The sequence below is a fragment of the Leptonychotes weddellii genome, chromosome 11, assembly GCF_054177405.1.
Source record: "Leptonychotes weddellii isolate Sample4059 chromosome 11, ASM5417740v2, whole genome shotgun sequence".
In the NCBI taxonomy this organism is placed as follows: Eukaryota; Metazoa; Chordata; class Mammalia; order Carnivora; family Phocidae; genus Leptonychotes; species Leptonychotes weddellii.
This window is the reverse complement of record NC_138379.1, coordinates 80,548,021-80,558,044: the sequence shown is the minus strand read 5'-3', so window position 1 is coordinate 80,558,044 and position 10,024 is coordinate 80,548,021. Positions and strand designations below refer to the sequence as shown.

At 38.7% G+C, this 10,024-nt stretch overlaps 1 protein-coding gene across 7 annotated transcripts in view; it reads left to right on the top strand.

Moving 5' to 3' along the window:
- Positions 1-703: 703 nt before the first annotated feature.
- Positions 704-10,024, top strand: part of ARHGEF12 (Rho guanine nucleotide exchange factor 12) — a 148,472-nt gene continuing 139,151 nt past the window's right edge. For 5 of the 7 annotated variants that reach the window (XM_081799280.1, XM_081799283.1, XM_081799278.1 and 2 more), the window contains exon 1: positions 704-837. Coding sequence is in view for 2 of the 7 variants with exons in the window: in XM_081799281.1 (XP_081655407.1) it covers positions 806-837 (32 nt within the window). In the remaining 5 variants the exon portion in view is untranslated. The remainder of the gene's footprint in view (positions 838-10,024) is intronic. The other 2 variants (XM_081799281.1, XM_081799279.1) reach the window with 1 other exon arrangement.

Genomic DNA, 10,024 nt, shown 5'->3' with positions numbered 1-10,024 from the left:
CTCCGGGGCCGGTGTTTCGAGGCCGGGCCGGACGGGAACCTCCCGCCCCTCGCGGGAACGGCCGCCTACCGGCGCGTCGGGGAGGAGCCGCCGCCGCCCGTGCGGACTGCGGAAGAGTCCGGGCCTCGCAGGGATGGGGAGCAACCCGCGGCACTGAGAGACCAGGTTCCTGTCACCTCTGGCTGCGGGACCTCCTCCCCCGGCGCCCGCGGTCGTCCCAGCGCCCGGAGCCTGGTGGGGGCGGCGAGGAAGACGAGAGGGGTCCCCCGGCCCGGGGACATGGAGCCGCGCGAGCCTGGCGCGGGACGGCCCGAGACGCGGCCGAGGCTGCGGCCACGAGCGGCCGGCAGCCCCAGATAGAGAGCGGAGAGCTGAGCGGCCGGCCCCGCGGCGGCGGGGACTCGCAGGCCCCCGACTCTCCGGAGGAGGAGCCGACACCCAGCCCCGCGCTGATCCCGCCCCAGCCCCGGAGGGATTCCCGGGCCCCTTCCCCTACGGCTCGCCGACTTCCCTCCGTGACGAAGTTTTCTCCTTGTGCCTTCCCGAGGATTGAGCTCTAGCTCTCGAACTCGCCTTCTGGCGGACTTCCTCGGTTTGTTTTGGGAGATAACCTGTTTTGCTCCGACCTACATCCCCTTTCCTTGACCCTTCCAGTCGGATGTTCTAGATGACTGAATGGAGTTTTGAGTTGGACTTTTGTGTCCCTTACGGAGTCGGGCCTGATCCCAGAGCACTGGGGGTGGGGTGGAGGTGTTACTGTAAAATGCAAGTTGGATAAAAGGAGGACCTCTCGCCAAGGGCCCCAATGAGTGGCACACAGTCTACTATCACCGACAGGTTGGTATGAAGCTCCCTTTGCGCTTAGCTTCCCTGGATTCGGCCTGACCTAGCAGAGAGTCAGTGATTGCCGATTGCCTTTGACCAGTGAAGTTGACAGGCATAGGAGAGAGGGTTGTTTAGGAGCTCTGCAATTAGACTGGGGTTGCTGCCAAGTTACCCAGTTGATTGAATTTGGAAATGTAGCTTTTTTCCGGAGAGAAACTTTTCTCCAGATTCTCAGCGAAGGGGTAGGTAAAGCCATGATTGTGGTTTTTCTGTTTGTAGCGTGCATTGGGATTCTGTACTTATCTTGGAACCAGAGGAAGGTCATTTTGGGTGAAGGTCAGTGCCCGAAGTCGGCTGGGGTATTGGTGCATCATTGGTTTTCCTCCTGCCCTGTAGTTCTCTAGACACTGTTAGATTTTAGGAATTGCTGTTTGTGAACTTCATTCTGAGACTACTGCATGATGATTTTTGAACTTGGTCTTCTTTGAATATTGAGCTGCGTAGTGTTTATGATCTAATAATTTTCCAGAATGTTGAAATTACTAGTAAATCACAGGCTCTTGCTGGAGCTAAAAGGGGGGGGAGGGAAAGTCATGGGGCTTGATTTTAATTGCTGCATTTTTAGTATTTCATCTTCCAGAAGCATTTGCATTTAAGGGATACAAACCCTAAGCGAATTAGGTAGTACAAGCATGGCAGGTGGATTCGTTGAGTTCTGTGAGTGAGTCCTTTCTACTACTTATCTATGTTGCCTGGTGGTTGGTGAATTGAGCTAGACTATGTGGTTTAAATGGAGCTTCTTTACTCTTAAGGGTTATTCTTTGGAATATTAGGTTAAACAGTAAATTCCTTTACTGTATTTTATTTCTCAATTTCATTATGACATTGTATGCTGGTTCCAAATTTCAGTCAACCTTTTTTTTTTTCAAGTCAGTATTCAAACCATTACATCATTTAAAAAAAAAAAAAGGATCAAATAACTGAATTAGGGGGCCAAAGAAAGCACTTTGATGAAAAGCGCAACAATAGTGCTTCTGCAGAAAATAGTTGAATTTCCTAATAGGAGAGTTTCACCCAATCGTCATACTCATTTGTTGATTTTAAAAAGGCCAAATTCCATTATCGTACCATAACAGCTACTCCAGAAACAGAACTTCCTCTTCCTGTTGATGCTTTCCAGTGTCACGTGAATGTTCACCTAAAAGATTCCATTAAATATTTAAACTATATTCTTTGTTTGTGTATTTTTTTTAAAATGCAGTTTAGTTTTCAACTTTTCAGACTGTACCCGTAACAACGAGTAGCAACAATGCTTATCCCAGTTTCTTCGGGTCATCCCCATTCCTGTTCCTTTCAGGGTGTTTTGCTACTGAGAAATCACTGTAATGGGTTTGTGGGTAATTGTTTTTATTTTCCTGGTTCATTCAATTCTGGCCCTCTGTGTTGAGCCTTTAGACAAGAAGTCTTATTAGGAACTAATGTAGTGTAGGTAGTTTTTATTGTCATACTAGGGGTGGTTAATTTTGTAGAAATAGAACCTAGGGTCACCTGCTCATTTCACATGAAAATCACCTGATAGCACCCACATAATAACCTTCTTCCTCTCTGCTTCTCAGAGATTTTCTTGCCTTTTTTTATTATCTTGGAAATAAAATCTCAGGATTTGGGGTTTTTTGATAAGTTAGATGGGGGATAAATAACACAGGAAACATGCAGTCAATGAATGTTCTTTGCCAGGCCCTGTGCTAGGCACAAAGGACGGGTATTCTAAGTATAAGATGAATCTGCAAATTGGTTTGGGTATTAATATCCTTGAATTAGTTCAGGTGCTGGCTGATTTCACATACTTTTTTAAATGGGGAAGAAAAAACTTCAAAAGCCGCTTAATTTAATATGTATTGCAGAGACAGTATGGATACCTGTATCTTAGGAATTTGTACTAGTTTTTGGTTTTTTTTTTAAACAAGATTATTCTTGGGTGACTGTTACGTTTTCTTTAAACACATCTTACTCTGTAAATATCAAGCATTCATTTGCTCACTAGGAGAGTAGTTGTCCCTGATTTGAATATATGTTGGGGTGAAATCTGGAAGTGCTGGTTTATTTTTTTTCCAGGGTACCTTAACAAAGTTATGAGTATAGAGTAGTTCTTAGCTTCTTCTCAGCTCTATCTACCTCATTCTCTTTTCTCTCTAATTCCAGTGTCCTCTAGATATATTTTGCTGATTCTAGAGCTATTGGCAAATTAACAGTGCCAGTAAAGCTTTTTAAAGATCCTTTCAAGTTTGAAGTACTGTATGTGGTATGGCTTTGTTTTGTAGAGTGTGCAGACCCACCAGGCCAGCTGTGTGAGTTAGAGTTCTTTCATTGTGGTGCTTCTGACTACAGAGTCTGTCTGTCCTCATTTGAAATCAGACTAGCTGGTTTTGGGCGTTGTTCTGTTTTGCAGTTTGCGGCAGGCGACACATGGCTGAACAAGATAAGAAGGGTTTTATTCTTGTGTTAGGGACGTGCTGGGGCTGGGATGGAATTCAGCTATGTTTAGGCTCTGATTGGTCACTGTGGATACTCAGAACTCTGTTATATCCTGTTATTATTTTACAGTTAAATTAACACATTCATTTACTCCCTTCTCTTCCTCTTCATCTTCTACTCTCCAGATCCCTTACCCCCTCCCCCCTTTTTAAAAGGTGTATTCATCAATTTAAAATCCAAACTATGTTCATGGTAGCGACTGTTTTTATGTAGTGTGTCTGAATAGTGTTTTTTTTTTTTAATCTAAGCAGCTTATGAATACCATCTAGTGTCTTGCTTTGTAACTTCCGTGAGACGTATAGTTTTCCACTTTTAGAATCAGCACTTGTAAAGTGGTGGAAATATCTGATTGCTGTTCTTCAGTTTGCATCGATTGCTTTATTCAGTCCTGAAATACATCCTAATTGTTTGCAGTCCTCTTAGACACCTATCTTCTGTCCCTGAAAGTTTAGGGGTCTTATGGCACTTGGAATTTCTTCTGAGAGATAGGGGAGAACGCCCTTTCAGTGGATTCACTAAATGATTTCAGGCTAGATTCTAGAACAGTGAATTTTCAGGGACGATACAGGTGGGGTTTTGTTGTAAGGGTCTTACTTGAAATAAATGGATCTTTGTTTGGTCTAGGACTTACCTAGGAACTAATGTAGTTAGTTTTGATTGATAGATAAACAAAGGTTTTTGATTTATTGGCATTTTCTTAGTACTAAGTTCAGGTGTAAAGTTGTTTAACTTAAGCAAACTTCTGGTGAGTGTGTAAACCTGTGACTTTATATGCATATACGCAGTAATTGACATTTTCATCCAGGTTACTTTTTCTGCCATCATATAATGCTGTTGATTAAAAAACAAAACAAAACGACTCCTGTATGTGTACCATTTTCAAGGTTGCCTGAGTCGTCTGCAAGCTTAAATTAGGTGTACCATTTACTTGTAAAGTCAGTCATTTGATAAATACAAAATTGAGATTAGGGACTAGGATCACAGTGCTAGCTTTACATTCAGTTTAATGTTCTTCCAGTGCCATATAAAATCCTGGTTCATACGGACATGCAGTATAGTACAGTCACTTGTACACTTTTACAGGACTCAGCATGTACAGGACCAAGTAAACTTTTAAAAGAAGTGCAGAGCTGTAGTCTTCCTGCTGAGTGGCACATTTATAAGATGTTCATATTTATTTGGTGAGGTGACAAGAGAATCTGTCTGAATCACTATAAAAATATGGTAATCTGGAAATGCTTAACGCATTGGTGGTTTATCGTTAAAATGTAATAAATGACATCGAGGTAACGTACAGGATTTTTTAACTAAATTTGAATTTTCAGTTTAAAAAGTGAAATTTGAGACACACTTTGATAAAATCCATACAGGGTGGATTTTACATATTTTTCTGTGGAGCATTATGATTCCAGAGAAAACAGTCAGAAAATCTTTGAGTGAGCGTATGTGGTGACCTCTTCTGAAAGCCATCTAGAAATGGGTATGAATTGCCTACCGAACTGATACGGGTCGAAGAAAGCAGGATATTTTAATGGTTTTCCGGAGGTCATTGGAGAGACTCTTACGTATGGTTGTCTGACAAAATTATTAGAAATGTTTCTTATCATATAATTGCTTATCTCCTAGAAATTGACCACGTCACATTTCCAGGAACAGGGAGCTGGAGCATAACTTCTTTTAGTCTCCTTTGTTAAAACTTGATGATGTTTTAAAGTTGAAAACATTCTCTTTTCCCTTTTAATAATTTAAGAGTCCTCAAAATAGTGGCATTTGAACTGAAATTTTAAAATGAGCAAAATTATAAATATTTTGTTTCTTTTTGAGTAAAATACTCTCTTGTATGTAACGATATCTTATTGCAGTGTAATTCTTTAACATTTATAATGTTTTGACTCCCAGTAGGGCAGATCATCATTTACATTTAGGCAACTCATAGAGTTTAAGTCAAGATTATAAAACTGGAAAGGAGAGACCCATGATTTTAACCTAGATTTTCTGATTCTCAAGTCCCCCCCTTTTTACTTTAAATTATTGTCTTTGTATGTGCATTATTTTTTTCTGTCCTATTTTCCTTTAGTAATTTTCCGATCTGGCCAAGTTAGTGTTGGCTTTTTCTCTTATAAGATGTTTTCTAATTATCTATTCTAGAGGATCAAGCTCTGGTCACTTCCTCACGAGACTGAACAACAATCTGATTGATCTAGTAGTCAGGAAGTTTTTCCTGATCTTTAGCTCAAACTTTTAATTTGTCCTGTTACTTGTATATACTTGCTGTAGCAGGCTAAATAATGCTGTCATCCCATTTTGTGTTTATACAACTCTAAATGGTTCAGACAGTTAACCAGCACCCTTTCCCTACCCCCACCCTTATTCTTTGCTTAGCCAAGTTGTATGTTCTATTGATTTGTCTAAAAATCAACCTGTCCCTCTTAATGTCTTATTAGCTTTTCCCCAATTGCTCTCCTAGTGCAAAATGATTTTTTTCCTCAGATGTGCTCCTAGGACAAAATGTCTGTATTTTATCTTTATCCATATTCTAGAGCAGCAAGTTCCAACTTCAGTTTAATGTAATCAGGGGGGCTTTAGTTTTCTCTAGGCATAGCCCAAGATTAGCGCTAAAGAGATTCTGAAGTTCATTTTAATTCACTTTTAAGTTAGATAGTTTTTAGAATGGATATGGGAGATGTCACGATCAAATAAAACAATAAATTTATACAAACAGCATAATTACTGAATCAACTAAGCAATTACTCATGTTATAAAAGGCTTCTTTACAAAGCGATTCTTTTAAATATGAGTGCCCCTAATGTAAGAAGTGTTATCAATTATGTGACAAATGGGTAGCAAACAAAAATAATAAGCATTAGGAGCCACCCTTGGTTGAAAATCAATCAGAAGTGAAGATAAAACATCTCTGAACTTATAAGTAAATGAAGAGATGTGATTGTAGCTCTGAAGTATCTGTTGGAATGTGGTGAGATACATCTGGAAGTTGTTATTTTTTTTTTTATTTTTATTTTTTGCAGAGGTTTTTCAGTCTCACCTTAAATTGTATGTCACTTTTCCCATTTTTTTGTTTATTGAGTTTTGCCTTATTTTTTGTTTTTCCCCCACATATGAGTGAAAAGGACTTCATCTGCAATACTTAGCATTATTTTTCCCGTGAAATACAGTATGGTTAAAATTGAAATAACATTTTACTTTTTTGCCACTGTATTTATACGAACTACTACTAATGATAAGAGGCCATAAAAGAAGGAAAAAGTGCATATTTAAATTATAAAGTACATTAAGATTATAGAGCTCTTGAATATTTTATTGATAGATCTTTTTCATTGATAGTAACTTAGTTTAAAGTCTTTGTTCTTTTGTATTTTGCTAGCAATTTTGTTTCCTCAAACTTTAGAATTTTGGAAACATGCCCAAGTTAGGGCATTTTAATTTTTCAACTTAGAATATGTGGAATGCCAAGATAGCCATATATGAAGGATTTTGTGAGGCAGCTTCTAACTCCAAGAGAACCCTATGAAGCTAGTGCCTTAGAATAATTTTTAGCTTTTTGATTCTATGGAGGTAACACATGATGGTCTGAAGGTCAGAGGCTTTACCTAAATTGCATAAGCGTACGTTTGTTGACTTTCAGTAAAAGAAGAAATACACTAAGTTTGCCTTATTGAATCAGCATGCACCAATGCAGCTGACAGTTTAGATTCATACCAAAACAGGATCTTTTACTAATTCAAATGCTGAATTCTGGTTTTTGAGATCATAGTCACATGATAGGCCTGGGTTTCTTCCCAGTGTTGAAAGACAAGCAAATCCAATGGCCAATGAAAAATTAGATTTCCTGTCTTGGGACTATGAGTAACAATTCACGAAGAAATTCACAAAGAAATGTAAGAAAACCTGGTTTAGTTAATGCTTACAATTAATTAGCCACTTGTTATACTGCTTTTTCTTTAATGTTATAAAACCTATTCTAGTCATTTAAAGATACTGCTCTGAGACTACAGTTTTGGTCAAGTATTTCATTTAAATGTTCATTTTAGGTTCACACCCTCAAGAAATCAAAGAGGATTTTATAGGTCATCTTTGGATTCAGAAAATGTAGATTTTATATATATTGTTGAAAAACTGGTGATTTCATCAGCATCTGAAGAAGTTATATGTGAAATTGATCATGTAATGCAGAAGTTGGCTATATCTTGTCTAGAAGAATAACAAGTCCAAAATACAGATCATTCCCAACTAGCAATGGTTTGACTTTAAGATAATGCAGAGGAGATATGCATTCATTAGAAACTGTACTTTGGATTTTGAATTTTGATATTTTTCTGGGCTAGTGGCATGCAGTACAGTAGTCTCTCTTGACGCCGGTTAGTGGCAGCAGGCCTGCTGCCCTCAGCCATATGATCATGAGGGTGAACAACCAGTATACTTAAAATCATTCTGTACGCGTATAATCATTCTATTTTTTACTTTCAGTACAGTATTCAATAAATTACATGAGATACTCAACACTTTGTTATGAAATAGATTTTGTGTTAGATGATTTTGCCCAACCGTAGGCTAAGGTAAGCGTTCTGAGCACGTCTCAGGCTAGGCTAAGCTATGATGTTCAGTAGGTTAGGTGTACTAAATGCACTAAATTCAACTTACGATATTTTCACCTTACAGTGGGTTTATTGGGACATAACTCTATCATAAGTTGAGGATGATGTCCATACTTAAGTACATATAGCAAATCTCTTGAAGGGGCTTAGACGTACCCTTCCATAGATTTTAGATGGGTTATCTGCCTGTGTTCCAGACACAAGGTGGTATGATGTGGTTTGCCCTGTATAGTCTCTGTGGTTTAACTCAGAGGAAGTGGTTCTTGCGGGTGAAGGTCTGATCTTTTCAGAGATTGTTGGTGGCACATGCAACGTCAGCTTATTTCCTGTTTTATTGGCTGTTTGGGTAAGACCTTCTCAGAGCAAGTACTGCTGAAGGGGTATTTAAATATTTTGTAGTGGCAGGATAGATGGTTATAATGTTGTATAATATCTACCTCTCAGGTGATATGAGGGTTAAATTAATGTTTGTGAAGTGCTTTGAGATCCTAAGACGAATAGTGCAGACATGTCCCTAATCATGTTTGCAAGTTATTGCTATGTTCAGATATTGCTCAAATTTAAGGAAAAACATGTTCATGCAGTAAAGCGTTGCTGTGTGGACCTTGACTTTTGTAACCATTCAAGTGTTGTTTAATCACTGTAAGAGTCATGGTTAGGATTTTTTCCTTTTTTTTTTTTTTCCTTCTAACTCTATAATTTCACCCTACATGGGTTAACTTAATGGAGTAGATATCTTGTCTATAGTACTGGTTAAAGCTTTTTTACAAAACTTAATGGTTCGAGCATGCTTCCTCACTAGTTTAACTGGCATACTAAAATAATAGAATTTAGAGAATTTCCTTTGAGATCCGTGGTTGTACCACCCATATACAAAACCCTTTGTTGGCTTTGCTGGAACCTTAAGATGAACAAACTGATCAAATTGCAAATGTCATAGTTCTGATTTTTTTTTTTTTTTTTTTTGCCTTTGCATGTAGCCTTTGCCACTTAAAAAAATTAACAATGAGTATTTTCGGGGAAGAGGCTTTCTTTAAAGCTACATTGTCAACTAAGTTTTGAGTTCCTCAAGGGTAGGAAGATAGTTCTTATTCATTTTTAAGTAATTATTATTTGCTTTATTGTATTTTTGTTCCTTTTTTAATATTAAAAAGCATAATGAAGATAAAATAGCCCAAACTATTCAACTACTCAGACAATGTTGTTCAGGTTAAAAAAAAAAACACAAGAAAATTCAAATGATATATAATGGTAATAATAAAGTCTCCCTCTGATCTTACCTCTATCCCCATACACCTACCACTTCTCATACTCTCCTCAGAGGTAACCATAGGTGGGTTTTTTTGGTCTATCTTCCAAAACATCCTTACAAATATAGCAGCCTATTATTTTAATATTCTTTGTATCTACCCCATAGTAGGTATATCTATCAGTTTCTGCGAGGTTGTGCTACCATAACAACAGCTTCAAATTTCAGTGGCTTACAACACTGGTTTATTTCTTGCTTACGTTACACCTTGTCAGCTGTGGATTGGCTGCAGCATTTTTGGAACCCTGGCTGAACGAGTAGCCCCTGTCTGCGATATGTCATTTGCATGGCCTAGGGAAAGAGCAGGAAAACTGATGCAAACATGTAGGGTCTCTTAAAGCTTCCCCTCAGTCATGGTGTACCTAAATCATTCACGTATCTTTGGCCAAAGCAAGTCATATGGTCAAGCTCATTGTCAGTGTGCCAGGGATGAATGCTCCTCCCACAGGTGGCATTGCAAGTCACATAATAATGGGTAAGGGTGTATAATCCTCTTAAGGAAGGGAAGGGGAGAGTAAAACGTTAGGAACAATAACACAGTCTATCACAGGAAGTGCTCAATAAATGCTTGTTAGATGGGTGGTTTTGAATCTGTGTAAGTTTTTTTTTTTTATTCTTATGTTAATCCCCATACATTACATCATTAGTTTTAGATGAAGTGTTCCATGATTCATTGTTTGTGCATAACACCCAGTGCTCCATGCAGAATGTGCCCTCCTCAATACCCACCACCAGGCTACCC